The sequence below is a fragment of the Canis lupus genome, chromosome 25 (assembly GCF_003254725.2).
Source record: "Canis lupus dingo isolate Sandy chromosome 25, ASM325472v2, whole genome shotgun sequence".
In the NCBI taxonomy this organism is placed as follows: Eukaryota; Metazoa; Chordata; class Mammalia; order Carnivora; family Canidae; genus Canis; species Canis lupus.
The window spans coordinates 25109406-25128336 of NC_064267.1; the positions used below are offsets into that span (position 1 = coordinate 25109406).

The 18931-nt window shown below is 35.0% G+C and overlaps 1 protein-coding gene across 1 annotated transcript in view; it reads right to left on the reverse strand.

The window, feature by feature from the left end:
- Positions 1–4853: 4853 nt before the first annotated feature.
- The window catches only part of GLRA3 (glycine receptor alpha 3), a 207616-nt gene continuing 193538 nt past the window's right edge, over positions 4854–18931 (reverse strand). Inside the window, exon 10 of the mRNA XM_049101298.1 lies at positions 4854–4931. Coding sequence (XP_048957255.1) covers positions 4926–4931 — 6 coding nt within the window. The 3' untranslated portion in view covers positions 4854–4925. The remainder of the gene's footprint in view (positions 4932–18931) is intronic.

An 18931-nucleotide genomic window follows, 5' to 3' on the forward strand; every position in this document is an offset into this window, starting at 1 on the left:
TTAATAGTTCATATAAACATGAATTTATTTCTGGGGTCTCTATTCTGTTCCATTGATCTGTCTCTCTCTCTCTCTCTCTCTTTTAGCCAATATCATATGGCCAAAAATATTGTTTTGAATACTAAAGTTTTTAGTGTAGTTTGAAATCTGGGATTGTGACACCTTCAGTTATGTTCTATCCCAATATTCCTTTTGTTTTACAGGGTCTTTTGTTGTTCCATACGAATTTTACAATCATTTGTTCTAATATCGTGAAAAATACTATTGGTGTTTGGATAGGGATTGCATTAAATCTGTCAATTGCTTTGGATAGAATGAACATTTTAATGATATTAATTCTTTCAATCCACATGCATTGAATATCTCTCCATTTATTTGTTTTGTCTTTGATTTCTTTCATCAGTGTCTTATAGTTTTCATCATATAAGCCTTTCACATCCTTGGTTATATTTATTCTTAAATATTTTGTTCTTTTGATGTAATTGTAAATGGGTTTTCTCAATTTCTCTATCTTCTATTTCACAGAAACACAACAGAACTTTGTATATTAGTTTTGTATTCTGTAACTTTACTGAATTTATTAGTTCTAAATGTTTTTATGCTTTTTCTTTTCTTTTTTTATTCATGTCTAAAGTGAAATAAAACGTTCAAAATCTTTGGGATGCAGCAAAAGCAGTCCTAAGGGGGAAATACATCGCAATACAAGCATCCATTCAAAAACTGGAAAGAACTCAAATACAAAAGCTAACCTTACACATAAAGGAGCTAGAGAAAAAACAGCAAATAGATCCTACACCCAGGAGAAGAAAAGAGTTAATAAAGATTTGAGCAGAACTCAACGAAATCGAGACCAGAAGAACTGTGGAACAGATCAACAGAACCAGGAGTTGGTTCTTTGAAAGAATTAATAAGATAGATAAACCATTAGCCAGCCTTATTAAAAAGAAGAGAGAGAAGACTCAATAAAATCATGAATCAGAAAGGAGAGATCACTACCAACACCAAGGAAATACAAACGATTTTAAAAACGTATTATGAACAGCTATACGCCAATAAATTAAGCAATCTAGAAGAAATGGACGCATTCCTAGAAAGCCACAAACTACCAAAACTGGAACAGGAAGAAATAGAAAACCTTAACAGGCCAATAACCAGGGAGGAAATTGAAGCAGTCATCAAAAACCTCCCAAGACACAAGAGTCCAGGGCCAGATGGCTTCCCAGGGAAATTCTATCAAACGTTTAAAGAAGAAGTCATACCTATTCTACTAAAGCTGTTTGGAAAGATAGAAAGAGATGGAATACTTCCAAATTCGTTCTATGAGGCCAGCATCACCTTAATTCCAAAACCAGACAAAGACCCCACCAAAAAGGAGAATTACAGACCAATATCCCTGATGAACATGGATGCAAAAATTCTCAACAAGATACTGGCCAATAGGAGCCAACAATACATTAAGAAAATTATTCACCATGACCAAGTAGGATTTATCCCTGGGACACAAGGCTGGTTCAACACTCGTAAAACAATCAATGTGATTCATCATATCAGCAAGAGAAAAACCAAGAACCATATGATCCTCTCATTAGATGCAGAGAAAGCATTTGACAAAATACAGCATCCATTCCTGATCAAAACTCTTCAGAGTGTAGGGATAGAGGGAACATTCCTCAACATCTTAAAAGCCATCTATGAAAAGCCCACAGCAAATATCATTCTCAATGGGGAAGCACTGGGAGCCTTTCCCCTAAGATCAGGAACAAGACAAGGATGTCCACTCTCACCACTGCTATTCAACATGGTACTGGAAGTCCTAGCCTCAGCAATCAGACAACAAAAAGACATTAAAGGCATTCAAATTGGCAAAGAAGAAGTCAAACTCTCCCTCTTCGCCGATGACATGATACTCTACGTAGAAAACCCAAAAGTCTCCACCCCAAGATTGATAGAACTCATACAGCAATTCGGTAGCGTGGCAGGATACAAAATCAATGCCCAGAAATCAGTGGCATTTCTATACACTAACAATGAGACTGAAGAAAGAGAAACTAAGGAGTCAATCCCATTTACAATTGCACCCAAAAGCATAAGATACCTAGGAATAAACCTAACCAAAGATGTAAAGGATCTATACCCTCAAAACTATAGAACACTTCTGAAAAAAATTGAGGAAGACACAAAGAGATGGAAAAATATTCCATGCTCATGGATTGGCAGAATTAATATTGTGAAAATGTCAATGTTACCCAGGGCAATACACACGTTTAATGCAATCCCTATCAAAATACCATGGGGAGGAGGGCGGGGGGTGGGAGTGAAAGGGTGACGGGCACTGGGGGTTATTCTGTATGTTAGTAAATTGAACACCAATAAAAAATAAATAAAAAAAAAAAGAAAAAAAATACCATGGACTTTCTTCAGAGAGTTAGAACAAATTATTTTAAGATTTGTGTGGAATCAGAAAAGACCCCAAATAGCCAGGGGAATTGTAAAAAAGAAAACCAGAGCTGGGGGCATCACAATGCCAGATTTCAGGTTGTACTACAAAGCTGTGGTCATCAAGACAGTGTGGTACTGGCACAAAAACAGACACATAGATCAATGGAACAGAATAGAGAATCCAGAAGTGGACCCTGAACTTTATGGGCAACTAATATTCGATAAAGGAGGAAAGACTATCCATTGGAAGAAAGACAGTCTCTTCAATAAATGGTGCTGGGAAAATTGGACATCCACATGCAGAAGAATGAAACTAGACCACTCTCTTTCACCATACACAAAGATAAACTCAAAATGGATGAAAGATCTAAATGTGAGACAAGATTCCATCACAATCCTAGAGGAGAACACAGGCAACACCCTTTTTGAACTCAGCCACAGTAACTTCTTGCAAGATACATCCACGAAGGCAAAAGAAACAAAAGCAAAAATGAACTATTGGGACTTCATCAAGATAAGAAGCTTTTGCACAGCAAAGGATACAGTCAACAAAACTAAAAGACAAACTACAGAATGGGAGAAGATATTTGCAAATGACGTATCAGATAAAGGGCTAGTTTCCAAGATCTATAAAGAACTTATTAAACTCAACACTAAAGAAACAAACAATCTTATCATGAAATGGGCAAAAGACATGAAGAGAAATCTCACAGAGGAAGACATAGACATGGCCAACACGCACATGAGAAAATGCTCTGCATCACTTGCCATCAGGGAAATACAAATCAAAACCACAATGAGATACCACCTCACACCAGTGAGAATGGGGAAAATCAACAAGGCAGGAAACAACAAATGTTGGAGAGGATGCGGAGAAAAGGGAACCCTCTTACACTGTTGGTGGGAATGTGAAGTGGTGCAGCCACTCTGGAAAACTGTGTGGAGGTTCCTCAGAGTTAAAAATAGACCTGCCCTATGACCCAGCAATTGCACTGTTGGGGATTTACCCCAAAGATACAGATGCAATGAAACGCCGGGACACCTGCACCCCGATGTTTATAGCAGCAATGGCCACGATAGCCAAACTCGGAAGGAGCCTTGGTGTCCATCGAAAGATGAGTGGATAAAGAAGATGTGTTTTATGTATACAATGGAATATTACTCAGCTATTAGAAACGACAAATACCCACCATTTGCTTCAACGTGGATGGAACTGGAGGGTATTATGCTGAGTGAAGTAAGTCAGTCGGAGAAGGACAAACATTATATGTTCTCATTCATTTGGGGAATATAAATAATAGTGAAAGGGAATATAAGGGAAGGGAGAAGAAATGTGTGGGAAATATCAGAAAGGGAGACAGAACGTAAAGACTGCTAACTCTGGGAAACGAACTAGGGGTGGTGGAAGGGGAGGGGGGGGTGGGAGAGAATGGGTGACGGGCACTGGGGGTTATTCTGTATGTTGGTAAATTGAACACCAATAAAAAATAAATAAAAATAAAAAAATAAAAAAATAAATAAAATGAAATAAAATAGTTAATGCTTGAAAACTGAAAAGTTTAAATAATTTTTATTGCCAAGAAAATTGGTTTTCTTAGTCTTGTTTCTGCCTTCACTCTTTCTGTGTTTTCCTCTCTCTCCATCCTTCTTTTCATCCTCTTGTCCTCTTTCTTTCCATCCTTGATTCATTGTTTTCCACACCTTTTAAAATATATTTCAAATACATTAAATATTAGCAATTTTGGGCTTCTGATGCCTCCTAAAGGATCTAGTTTCATCCTGAAGACTTCTCCCTTTTCTTCTATTTCTTATCGTTCTGTTATTAAGCACACATTATAACTAAAAGAAATAAGTATTGGAATAGGAAAACAACAGAAATTGGCTCTTAGATACTTTGATATATATAAAAAGCTTAACTGATTAATGCTAATATGATTAGAAATTAGCTTGGCCCCCTAATTTGATATAAATATTCTCATTTATCTCTGCCTTGAAAAAATGTTCTCTTCTGACCTTTACCATATTCTACTTTTCTTGCTCTATAATGTTGAATATAAACATATTTAAATAATACAACCAGGTGTTATTGAAATCCAGATTATGAAACAATTATTTTAATGACCTTCCTCACTAGTGTGGTTTTTCAAACATGAAAACAAGTCCTGGTCCAAATGCCCACGTTTGACAGAATGAAGGCAGCAGATACCCAGGATTCTGGGGATACACAGAGGGAAAATGTCAATCTGAAGAATCACCTTTCTTCTTTCTTTCTTCTTTCTTTCTTTCTTTCTTTCTTTCTTTCTTTCTTCTTTCTTTCTTTCTTTCTTTCTTTCTTTTCTTTCTTTTCTTTCTTTCTTTCTTTCTTTCTCTTCTTTCTTCTTTCTTCTTTCTTTCTTTCTTTCTTTCTTCCTTCCTTCTTCTTCTTTTTTAGTTTTCATAGGACTATCTAATTAATTTCTACTCTATCCATTTCAGTTTGTGATGTCTTACACCTAATAGAACAGCAAAAAAATAAAAAAAATAAAAAAAAAAAGAATTAGACGTGAGGGAGACAGAAAGGAGAGTATTGATAAGAGTGATAAGGGGGTCAATTGAGTATTGAGAGGAGGATGTTGTGTGGAATTCAATAGTTTGAATGCTGTTTATCTAAATTCTATCGCTTACTTATTTCTTCTTTCTCAGACTTTGAGGAATGATGTTAATTTGTTTCCACTATGTTATATAAGGCTTCTTCAGTACATATTTTATTTCTTATTTTCCCATTGCTTGGTTTATTATTTCATTCAATGGGCCTTATTTGAATTTATAAGTTTACATATTTCATATAAGTATAGTTTTATAATCCACAAGGGAATAAATTAAATCAAATCAAGTTACTGTGCAGGAAGCAAATTCTTAGACACCTAACTGGGGCCTTTATGGACCTTCAAAATCTATTCAACACCAACTTGATCATCTTTTTGCCAAGTTACTTACGGAGAAACTTACTCTCTTTTTAAAGAGACAGATACAAATATAAGCAGAACATAGAGATTAATTTAACTCTGACGATAAAAAAGAAGTGATATATGAATTGGGCCTTAAAGGATGTCTAACATTTCAATAAATCTTGTTACCACATCAGATTCTTTTTTGTCATCATTAGAGCTACTAGCATACTAACTTAGGTACAACAGCTGTTCATACTTGTTGTGAGTTTGCCTGTGCTGTACTACTTTGTATTTAATCTTCCCTACATTTTATTATTTCAATATTACTTGAGAATCTACTCAGTTCAGGCACTAGAAATAAAACTAGGTAGAGAGAATATTTTTCCCCCATGAAATTTATGCTATTATAGAATAAGATTTCATTTTGCAACAACTTACTCCTACCACTAATGTAGTCACTTTGTACTATATACAAAAAAGAAAGAAAGAAAGAAGAAAAGAAAGAAAGAAAGAAGAAAGAAAGAAGAAAGAAAGAAGAAAGAAAGAAGAAAGAAAGAAGAAAGAAAGAAAGAAAGAAAGAAAGAAAGAAAGAAAGAAAGAAAGAAAGAAAGAAAGAAAGAAAGAAAGAAAGAAAGAAAGAAAGAAAGAAAGAAAGAAAGAAAGAAAGAAAAAAGAAATTCTGGAATGCATGCTATGAAATTCCAATAAACTTGAACCTTAACTGAGGTTTTTATATGAAGGACAATATAAGAGAGTTCGATTGTATTATTATTTTTTTTAAAAATGTATTTCCTGCCTTCATTACGTAGATTTCAGATCTTTTAGGCTACTATACAAGTATTCAGTGATACTGCTTTTGCAATCTCATAGACATGGAAATCTTACGGCTTTTATTAACCAAGCCTTAAAATGATATAAACAAGAGTATTTGCCAGCTCTAATTCTGCGTTAAGTTCTCCTTATTCTAGATGCTACTTTAACATATATATGTTGCTTTTAAAGCATGTTTATATGAATTTATGCATATACATATATTGCATCTTTATTATTTGCTATTTTATCTTTAAATTATAAGCTTCTTGAGAACAAGGATTCTGTTATAAAAAATTTAGTTTTCTGAATAATATCACATTTGAAGTGGATTGTTGCTTTCTCTAGTAGTTGATAAGGAAAGATAACAGAAAACTTATTTTGTCTTATTTTAGAATCTATATTTAGCTCTGTAGATTGGAGTAAGGAACATGAAGATGAGTATGAATGTTTATTCTAAAATATATATTTCTTGTCGTTCATTTGGATTCTAAAGTCTTAAGGTTACAAATCTCATTTATTGTATTATGTTTCTATATATTTGCAGAAATTCAAAGAACAAATCAAAATTGTTTAAATTTGGGTAACAAGAAGGTGAACTCATTCTCTAATTTTTAATAAAAGAGGGAAAATTAATCTTTATCTTTTTTTTAACAGGTTGTGATGCAGAGAACTGAACTTTGAAAAAAATCTCATTATATGGTTCTATTAATGTCTCTCTTTCCTCCACTTACCTCTACACGAATCCAAATCAGAGCAATATTTTGACACTTAAATTGTATTTTTTAATACAAGTATAATGAAAATCTCCAAGAAAGAATAGTGGTTAGTTGTTTTAAATGATAACAGGGTATATACATCTTCTGACACTTGGCATAAATACCAATTTTTCTGTAAGCAAGTTAACCTATGACTATATTTGAAAACTATTAAAATACCAAACACCTGTTTAAATACTTTGAAAAAAGAACATAATATTTTTAAAAAGAAACCTTTTAACTGAGCTTCCAAAATTATATATAAATGTACGTATGTATGTATCTATCTATATAATCTTTATATTTCTTTTGTGATCTGTTCTATGATTTTCACTGGAACCTGAAATAAATTCTAGAACCCTGATCTTAGGAGAAGTTACAAAAGTCATACAGATTAAGAAATTTGTAAAACTAATATTTAACATCCGTGATAACGAGCTCAAGATGGTTAATTGAAAAAAAATTGACTAGCAAGGAAGATGAAAGTAGATCAGGGGCACCTGAGTGGCTCAGTTGATTAAGCATCTGACTCTTGGTTTCATCTCAGGTCATGTCCTTGGGATCATGAGATAGAGCCCTGTGCTGGGCTCCATGTTCAGTGGGGAGTCTGCTTGAGCTTCTCTTTCCTCCTGCCCATCTCCACTTGCACACGGGCTCTCTCTCTTTCTCAAATAAATAAATAAATCTTTAAAGAAAGAAAGTAGGTAAATATTTTGAATATTCAATTATTATCTTCTTGATTTTTCTATTTTGCTTGGGAAAGAAAGAAAAGAAGCATGGAATTATAGGACAGAAAAGCCATATAAAACAGAAATCTCTAAACTTATATGAAAAAGCCCTTTTTTATCAAACAGATTTCTATAAATCCAACTATATCTGAAAGGCTTAAGGCAGCAAAATGTATTTTCAATAGTGGAGATGGATAAAATTTATCAGACCTATTTGTAATAAGAAGAAATGAAGTTTTTTCCCCCCAGTGAGTAGGACAGATGCCTGAATTATACTAAACACATCAGTAAGTAATTATTTTTGAAAAGACACTAACTTATTCTTGGATGTTAAGGTAGCTATAAACCACATGTATTATATAACACAGTTTCAAACAAAAAGTGGATATTTAGAAACTTTTAATTTTATGTTACTAAAAAGAATTACAAATAAAAAATTTAGAGCTCTAAGACCTATTTTCCACCTCCACTTCCCAAGAAAAAATCTACTCTCATTTCCATATTATTGCCATAATATGGCAATAATAATTCAGCTGGCTTGCTTACTTCCTTGTGTGCCTTCTTTTATTCTTCCTTCAAGAAGTAATTATTGAGTGTAACTGAGTGCCAGGCAGTATGTTAGATGCTAGTACTTAGAGATAAAAGATTCTTCCATTCAGGGAGATCAATCCAGGGCAGACAGACAAGAAAACATGCAATGACAATGCACGAACATAAGTTCTAGAAGAACTGAGGATATTTGCAGGAATTTGAAAAACCCAGGTGAGAGAAATACAGTCTTTAGGTTGAGGATGCAGACTGCGTGTGGGTGTGTTGTGGCAGTCATCTGGTAGGAGGTGGTGCCTGAGCAGAGTTTAAAGAATGAGAATGTCTGGCTGGATGAGAAAGGGTATGAATTTTCAGAAAATGGAGAGACATACAAATACAAGGTGGCATGAAGAGTATGGCGCATTCAAAAATTGTTAAGAACGACTAGAGCCAAAGGCACCTGAGTGGCTCAGTAAGTGTCTGCAACCGGACACTTGGTTGCAAGTGCTAGGTGACCCCACGTCATAGATGACAATATCCCACTCAGAATTTTTTGTCAAGAATAGGACTAACACCCTTTTAATTGCAGCTCTCCCTCTAACCTTTACATCCTCTTTGAGAATTCATTCCAGAGGGGACATGAATCTTTCACTCTGTGTCTGTCCCTATCTCTCTGCCTCCCCAAAACTTTCATACTTCCCTGATTGAGGAAGGGATGACTTTTTCCCTTTTCCCTTATGGCAAGGATTTCCCTTCTGTCATATCTTTGTTTTTATATATCCCTGGTTTATTGAAATCTTAACAGTCGATTTGACCAGATACTGGGCCTTATTGTATTATTTAGCAAATCCTGTTGGTAAAGTTTTTTATTTAAGTCTATAGGCTTATTTCAGTCTTAAAAATGTTATTTTGTATCTCAAAATCTGAATATTGACTCTTTATCTTTAAATTCTTTATTAGCAATTCTAGACCATCTTGAGGCAAAGCACACCTTTGGTAGAATAGAGATGAGGTGGGTAAAAGGAAATGCAAAGGAGAAAAGGCACATTCAAATCATTCTACAAATAATGCCATGCTCCATTGGTGAGGCTTGGATTCTGGAAGGAACAAAGCAATGTCTCAGGAGCCTAATCTTTTGATAATAGAGATTGAAATTCACAGAGAACAATGGAGTAGAATTTTGGCGGGAAACCTTCAAAACCAGTAAGTGTTTGGTGGTGCTACCATAAAGCAGAGTAACAAAACCCACTACAAAAATGGAAACACTAAATAGAGCATAGAAAGAAAGGAAGTATGTTAAACAGAAGTATTGTAGGAAGCCCACAACTTCTCTGAATATTTTAGCTTCCATTTTAAACTATGACATTACTCGTTGATTCTCTAGATTTCATCTGAGAAGTGATTAATCAGAGAAAGTAATTAGATAATATGGCATTCCTTCCATATGGTAGAATGCAAGGTATACCTTGTTAATTTGGATGATATTTCTTGAGGTCTTTTCTTTTCTTTTCTTTTTTTTCTTTTCTTTTTCTAGATTCTATTCATTTGAGAGAGAGAGAGAGTACAAGCAGGGGGAGCTGCAGCAGGAGAGGGAGAAGCAGACTTCCCACTGAGCAGGGAGCCTGACTCAGGGTTCATCCCGAGGGTCATGACCTGAGCCGAAGACAGATGCCCAACTGATTGAGCCACCCAGGAGACCCTCATGTGGGTTTTTCTATAAAAAGGAGGCATATCTAGAAAATTGAATTTAGATCTTGACCATATTAAGCAAATGATATAGAATGAAAGCAAAACCAATCATATAACCCAAGGTCCACAAGGTTAGATCTATGGAGAGAAGGTACAATGACGATTGCTTTGCAAACTTTAAGTTGAATATGTATCACCTGGAGATTTTGTTAAAATGTAGATTCTGATTTGGTAGGTCTGGGACACAGTGTGAGATTCTGCATTAAATCCACAAGCCCTTGGGTCACTCCAAGACCCCAGTCACAGATCCTTCTTTGAGCAAGATACTAGAAAAGAACACTCTGACTTGATTGGCTTACCTAGGTTTCATAATTATCTTTTTTTTTTGGATTTTTATTTTTCCAAATGAATTTTAGAATTAATTTATGTAGTGAAAGGTGAGGGACTATGCCATCTCCAAATATACCATTTAGCATAAACAGTATTTTTATCCAGAGGTACCTGACAGACACAGAAAGGATACCCATGATCTCCTCTTTTCTTCCTAAAAGCAGGAAAAAAAATTCCCATATGAAATATACTCTCTCTGTACCAGAAAAAAAGGAGCATTCTACTACCAGAGACAGGGAATTGAGGCCAGAAAAATCCATACAAATAGACCTTGTTAAAATAACCCTGATCTTCCTTTAATCTCCCTATACATTTTAGTTACTTCTTTTTTTACAACTGTCTTTCTGTCTGTTGAGTGTAGCACTGGGGTCTTGCTACTTCTTTGGGTCTTCATTTTCCTATGGAGGCTCCCATGTAAGAATAAATTTCTGTATGCTTTTCCCCTGTTAATCTGTTTTATGTCAACTTGATTCTCATGCCTAGTCATGGACCCTAAGAGGGTAGTGGTAAAGTTTTATCTTTCCTATAGTAGCTTCATAAAAAATTCCCTGAGTGTTTTAATTGCAATTACATTAGACTTGTAGATAAATTTGAGGAGAATTTGAAATATATATAATGTTGAACTTCCTTCAATTCTCCAAATGGTATTTTATGTCCATCTATAATAAATTTGCAATTTTTCTGTGTTGCAGTTTCGCTTATCTTTTATTAATTTTGTTCATAGAAACACAATGTTTATGCTGCTATCACAAATAGAATATTTTTATATTATTACATTTTCTAATAGGTTATTGCTGATGTATATAAACATCACTCACTTCTTTGTATTGATCTTTTCCTCATGATTCCTGCAGAACTCTCTTATTTGTTCTAACAGGGTGTATGTGTGTGTATTTTAAAATTTTCTATAAAGACATATATTTACAGATGTCTCCTCCTTTCTTATCCCATAATACTTTATTTCTGTTACTTCCTTCTTTTATTGGCAAGGCACTCCAGTAAGATGTTGATTTATATCAATGATGGTAGGTATTATTGTATTATCTTCCCTTACTAGGTGATAAAACTATTAGCTTCTAGAACATGCTATAGAATTATTTCCTTTCTTAGGAAGTTTTCACATCCTGTTTTCTCTCTGCCTGTGATGCTGCTCCATATTCTTCACAATTGTTTCATTTATATCATTCATGCCAAAGCTTAAATCTCACCTATGAATAATTAATTCATGGACCTTTCATGAATAATGGTATAGGAATCAATGACAATCCAACAAGCAACTTAGGAGGAACTTATTGGCCCCAGACAGAAATATGCCAAGGTGGATTGTGGCTTTAGTCACAACTCTGTTTGTTAAGCTCTCCCTCTCTCTTTCTCTTTCGTTTCTTAGACAGATTCCCTCTAAGTTGTCACTATGATGCAGCTAACTTCTCACAAGCTTAGCACCTCCACTGTAGTGGTAACGTTTTCCTTATTAAAGTATCAGATTCTGGTTGTCCTCCGTTGAGTTATGTGCTTGTCCCCAAACAAATCACTGTTGGGAGGGAAAGAAGCCATGATTCTACCTCTATGGTAGGTGGAGCAGGCACCTTGGCCGATGGTCTGTTCACAATTTCTCAATGCTGAGAACAAATAGTTCACTAATCACTGAGATACAGGCTGGATAGACCAGAACATCTGAAGTCCACTAAACTTGATCCCAGATAACCTTTCTAACACCTCCAACCCTTTTGTTCTCTATGTCAGCTGTCAGTAACTTTATATCACTGATCCTGATTGGAAATTATTTCATTTATCTGTGTTTCCTGAACTAGAATGTCAGCTCGGCTACAGAAGGGATGCTGGCTTCCTCGCTTACTGTTGCAGCTCCAGGGTATGTGATGATGTATGCCACATGGGTGGAATTCAATATATGGTTAAAAAGAATAAATAAGCAAAACTGTAAATATCAGGAATCCATAATTGTAAAAGTTAACGTTCTAATATTTATTAAGAGATGATTATACTCAATATTATTGTTCTCTTAACTTTTTTTGAGAAAAGTTGGCGAGAACATTGGCTTTTTTACTTCTCTTTTTAAAGAAAGTCTTTGTCAGAGTCCTACTTACTGCCATGCAGATCTATTAATCTCACCCTGAAGTGGAATGAATGAAATATTTAGGCTGATGTATATGCATAATTTAAAAATTTTCCTTTTTTCATAACTATCTCTTGCCTTGTACATATGTGATTATTAATGTATTTTCATATATGTCCTTGCTATGTTATCTTAGGCATTTTAATTTTCTAAAAGTTTTCATTTTCTTCTCAGTAAAATTGGAGTCTTAATATCTACCTCATAGTGTAACATGAAGATTAAATAATGTATTTTTAAAAGCTAGCACAATACTGGGGTGCCTGGGTGATTCAGTCAGTTAGGCATCTGACTCTTGGTTTCGGCTCAGGTCATGATCTCAGCTGAGGTCGGGAGATTGAGCCCCAGTTCAGACTCCACGCTTAGCGGGGAGTCTGCTTGTCACCCTCTCCCTGTGCCCCTCCCCTCACCATGCACATTCTCTCTCTCAACTAGGGGTGGTGGAAGGGGAGGAGGACGGGGGTGGGGGTGAATGGGTGATGGGCACTGAGGGGGGCACTTGACGGGATGAGCACTGGGTGTTATTCTGTATGTTGGCAAATTGAACACCAATAAAAAATAAATTTAAAATAAATAAATAAATAAATAAATAAATAAATAAATAAATCTTTAAAAAAACAAACCTAGCACATTGTTTGCAATAGTAAGAATTAAAAATGATAATTATTATTTCAATTGTTTTTTGCCTTTAGGTGTAGGATATCTTTTTTGGCAGAATATATGTCAACCATAATAGAGGTATCTGAATCCCCTTATAAACCATCCCTCATAAAGTCATGTTTGATAACTAGAGAATATGTACATATACATATGTACATATAAAATTCCTGGCAACTTCTGTCTTTAGGTTAGTAGTTTCATTTTTTTTTTCAGTTCTCTAAAAATCATATTTCAGAGGCCAAAGTGAATAAAGAGAAAGAAAATAAAATTGGTTGGGGCCATTTTCTCATAAGATGTCAGTGTCCATGGCAGGCAGCTAGGTCTTACAAATTCACTGATGTTCACATCATTGGTAGAATGGTGTAAGCAAGGAACACTGAGATTTGAACTTCATTCATGTTTTCTGCTATCTTCAAGTCATTTCTTTCAACTGGCTTATGAAATATTTTCTAGGGTTATTATACATCAATATATCAGATGGGTTTACCATTAAAGACATAGATTTACATGTAAAGTAGTCTAAAGTATACCAACTAAACAAACAAGCAAAAAAGGAAATAAGTGCACATTATCCCAGGCAGCAGGGTCTGAGCTGTCTAGATCTGTTTGATGGAAGTTTTCCTTTTGGCAGGTACACTCCTTCATCTGAGCCAGGTGTCTCACAGTCTTGCTCCCAAATTCATGACTTAGATTTGTCTCTCTAGAACTTTCCAAGTGAAGATATTAGAAGCGGGGTAAAAGGCTGAGCTCAGCCAGTGGGGGGCTGCAGGAACTCACTCTTGCTGGGAGAACTTCATGCCAAGTCAAAGATCAGTAAAGGTGAAAGACAGCTGGAACCAAAGAGCGGGGAGAAGCAAATATTGAAAGCTTGGGTTCAGAGCCAAGAATTGCAGGGCAAAAGAAACAATAAGAGAGGCAAATTAAGGTGTTCCAGTCTATTTCTTGGAACAGGTTTTGTTGTTTTATTACTTCCTTTTATGTGTAAGCCATCATAGGGTGTGTGTATGTGTGGAGGGGGTATTAAGCGTGGGTGTGTGCATTAGAACCATGGAGGAGATAGACACTTATCCCAGCAGAAATCAAATAGGGCAAGTGAGATCAAAGCAGACAGCCATCTCAATCATTAAGCTCTCAATACTGGTGCTATGTGCTTATTTGCTTTTCCACATTTTGTGGATTTCCTATTTTTCTTTTTATGCATTTAGTTTTTATTTCTATCTGCTTAGATACTTTACTACTGCATGTCTGCATGTTTGACGTATCTTCCAGGGATCAGTTTCACTTCACATTTTCTCTTGGCCTATCCTTATCCATTCATACTCTTGCCTACTTTTCTGTTTAGTAGGTTTTCTCAGTTTCTTTTGTTCCCGTGTTTATCCAGGTGTTGATTTCCTGTTCATCCTGACTTTAGATGCTGGTTTCAGCCTGTAAGTTTTGCCTGAGCAATGACTCACTTCCTGGATCATGGGACAGGATTGGGTGGATTTTTCAAACCCTGCAGTGGGCAGCCCTAAAAAGTTAAGAAGTAGTATATGTCTAGTCTATGAGTGGGAAGAAGGGAGAAGGTCCCTAAATGAGTACCACCTCTACACATCTTTGGTTCTGGTATAGTTTTATTCAAATCCAGCCCAACTGAGTATAGTTTGTTTTAACATCTATAATTTCTTTTTAAGTGGCCTCTGTGTTATCACTGTTTCCAGTTCACCTATATTTCACAAATAAGCTTTGATTATCTTTCTTAAAGGAAAGCAAGTTATGGTGCTCTGCTACTAATGAGTTCTCCTTGATTCCCATTACCTAAAAGAAAACCTTATAGCCAAGTTTGATTAGTAGGAGTTTCACAATTTTACAAAAACACCACTGTCTTTCAAGCCTTATCTCCCACTACCTTTCACTCTTCTCTCTACACCAGGAACCAATCCTCTATTCCAGCAGTACTTCGTCAAATCATTGGTGTCATCTTATGATTTTTCTTTTTTTAAAAATATTTGATTTATTTATTTGAGAGAGAGAGCAAGGGAGACCACAAGCAGGGAGGAGAGGGAGAAGATTTGTCTCTGAGCAGGGAGCCCGATGTGGTCCTTGATCCCAGGACCCTGGGATCATGACCAGAGATGAAGGCAGACACTTAACCAACTGAGCCACCCAGGTACCCCATGTCATGATTTTTCAACGTTATACATATTCCTTCCCCTGAAATAATATGCTTCCATTTATTTACCTCCTTTTTTAAAACTCACTTTCAAATATCATCTCTTCTTTTCAGGCTGACTCTTTGAAATGTTCATTCATTTTTAATGCATTTTCTTTATATCTGTGTTACGTATATTTAGTCTGTCTTTATAGCTACCACACAAACAAAAACGTGAACAGCACTACCATTTGGGCACTGGACAAAACTCAGCATGTGCAGGATATCATTTATGCTTCACAACTCCCTCAGAAAGTTCCTCTGTCCCTGTTTTGAAGCCAAAGAAACTAAGGCGTGGAAGGGTTACTCACAGAGCTACTACACAAGAGGTACAGCTCAGACCTGTACCAATCTTGATGAACTTTAACACCTGAGTTCTTAATCATTTAAGAACTTAATCATCCTCTCCTCTGTCTCCAGTTCCAATCTTCTGGTCTCTGTTAACCATTGGAAATGTAATAAAAGGAGTGTTGTCATTTTGATTTTAGTTAACTATATACAGTAAAACTCAAGTGGCTTAATGTTCATTCAGTATATCAGCATTTTTATGAAAGAGAAGGTGTCCTATCTCAAAAACAAAAACAAAAAAAGGAGAATGGGAAGTTATAGTACCGAACATACACATTTAATTTTAAATACTGAAAATAAGAGCATGCCCTAGGTTCCTCTAAGGTATACACCAAAGTGATTGTTTGCTTAAGACTTTCTTAACTTGGTACATAATATTTCTACTTTATTTATTTATTTATTTTTTAAATATTTCTACTTTAAAATTCAAACAGGATCGCAAGGAATTTCACAATCAGTTGTCAGTGTGCTTAAAATAATGAGCTTCTGGAGGTTTACCCCATAGGCCATGTCCTAATGACAACAAAATGACTAATGAAAGTAAAATAGAATTCTACCAAGAGAGATTGGGTGTTGTAGACATTCCGTCATGGAGAGATTGATTTTATAATTCATTTAGTTATTATTTTCTCTTTAGATTTGGTCTCCATTTTGCTAGACAGGCAAATAGAGGCATTTTTCCCCCTCAATCATAGAATTTCATTGAAGTTGCTAGTTGTGTTTCTTGTTGAGTTCAGCCCTTGTTTATCTCCATGAAATATTCAACTGAGAGCCATAACTGTGTTGAAGCCTTAAATTAACTTATGCTGTTCATTTTTTTCTGATTTTGTAATCCTTTAGTGTCAAGCATATATTTTCTTAATTGCCTTTAACTTGCTGTTTTCATGCAAATTCTAATATTCTCATTCAATGTCCAATACATTTAGACTCTTTCATCACTTATTTGTCCTACCTTTTCTGATTTTGAACATTATCCCTGAGCAGTTACATAAAACATATATCTCACAGAAAAAAAAAAACCTTTATAGTTGCTATATTATGAGTAGCATGGCAAGAAAAGTCAAGGAGATTAAAAACAAACTGAAAGATCCCATCCAAAAAACTTAAATTATAAAGTTCATAAATACATTAATCTATATTAACAATATTAACATAATGTAAAACCTAAATTAACCAATAACCAAGTAATAAGAAGGCTTAATTAATGGATTTACTTTCCTGATTTAAAATTTTAATTATGGATTTACTTTCCTGATTTAAAATTCAAAAGGAAACGTAAATTAATCATGTGTTTGCTAACTATGTACTTCTGTATCTCTATTTTCATACAATTTAAGTTGTTGATAAATGATTATCTTTTGACAAATTTTCATCTTTTCAGACAACACAATGTTGCACTCTGACTGGATTATACTTACTATAGCTGAAAAGCAAAGTACCGAGTCTTTGAAAAAATTTCTATAGCAGTGCTCAAATTACATAGGTTCTTATAGAGCAGGCTGGGTTGCTCAGTGGTTTAGCACCACCTTCAGCCCAGGGCGTGATCCTGGAGACCCTGAATCTCGTCCCACATCAGGCTCCCTACATGGAACCTGCTTCTCCCTCTGCCTGTGTCTCTGCTTCTCTCTCTCTCTCTCTCTCTCTCTCTCTCTGTGTGTCTCTCATGAATAAATAAATAAAATCTTTTAAAAAATAAATAGGTTCTTATATTAATACTCAATTTAATAAAGAACACCCATTCTCCAAGCATATAGGTTCACTGCAGGTAAACTACATCATGTTTATAGAGTACTTAGTAAATTATGTCATAATTCTAATACATGGCAATCATATGTTACTGCCTTAGAATGGTCTTACTAAGTAGCAGAAATGTATTTACATCATGGACAATGTTTAGGACATCTCTGGTATATGATAAATATATTTTAAAATATATATTACAATCCTGTGATTTGACTAATAATGCAGATATGACTCAATCCCAAAGAATCTGAAGAGCATGATGCCTGGATTCTTTCCATATTACAGTTGGTAACAATGTGTGATCTACAATATCTTACATTATCTTCTTATCAACTAAAAGATTCTGTTTAACAAGGAAAACAAAATAGGATATAATTCTCAAAGATATGAAGGGATAAAAAATCAACTATTGTTTTTTACATTTGAATACTTTACTTGTACTGAGTACTTTTCTGAGATAAGTGTTCAGTTAAATCAAATTTTGAGTTGATACTTTTAGATTCTTATAAAATGAATTGATTGACCATTTTAGCCCAAACAGTTGAAGCATATTTGCTTGTTGATAGCATTTTTACCTATCTTTTCTTGCCCAGAAGGGTGCTCTGCACAATGTTATCTCAGCAATTCTGTTCATTGTATTTCTAAATGCTATAACAAAACTCTACAAGATCTGTTATGTTCATACAGTGGGCTATTATTCTGCTGTGAAAATGAATAAAATATTGATTCATGCTACAACATGGATGAACCTTGAAAATAGTATGCTAAGTGAAAAAAGCCAGAAACAAAAGCCACATACTGTAGAATTTAATTTACGTCAAGTATTCAGTATAAGCAAATCCATAGAAATAGTGGTTGCCAATGGATAGGAGAAAGATAGGAGGAAATGGGAGAGTAAGTGATAATGGGTAGAGAGTTTCTTTTCAAGGTGATAGAATGTTCTGGAATTAGTGATGGTGGTTACATAACTATGATTAACTAAAAACTACTGAGTTGCACATTTTAATTATGATATGTGAGTGACATCTCAAAGATGTTATAAAATTTAGAGCTTTAAATCTTCAACTTTTATTAAGCACTGATTAATACAATGTGTATCTTTACCTTTTCTGCAATTTATTCATTTTTTAAATGCTTTTTATTTTAAGATTTTATTTATTTATTCATGAGAGACACAGAGAGGCTGAGACATAGGCAGAGGAAGAAGTAGGCTCCCCGCAGGGATCCTGATGTGGGACCCAATCCAGGACCCCAAGTTCATGACTTGAGTCAAAGGCAGAGGCTCAACCTCTGAGCCACCCAGGTGCCCCAGCAATTTTTTCTTAAGAATGTGTTTTATGTATTCAATAGGATATTGCTCAGCCATTAGAAATGACAAATACCCATCATTTGCTTCAATGTGGATAGAACTGGAGGGTATTATGCTGAATGAAGTAAGTCAATCAGAGGACAAACATTATATGGTCTCATTCATTTGGGGAATTTAAAATAGTGAAAGGAAATAAAGGGGAAAGGAGAGAAAATGGGTGGGAAATATCAGAAAGGGAGACAGAACATGAGAGACTCCTAACTCTGGGAAATGAACA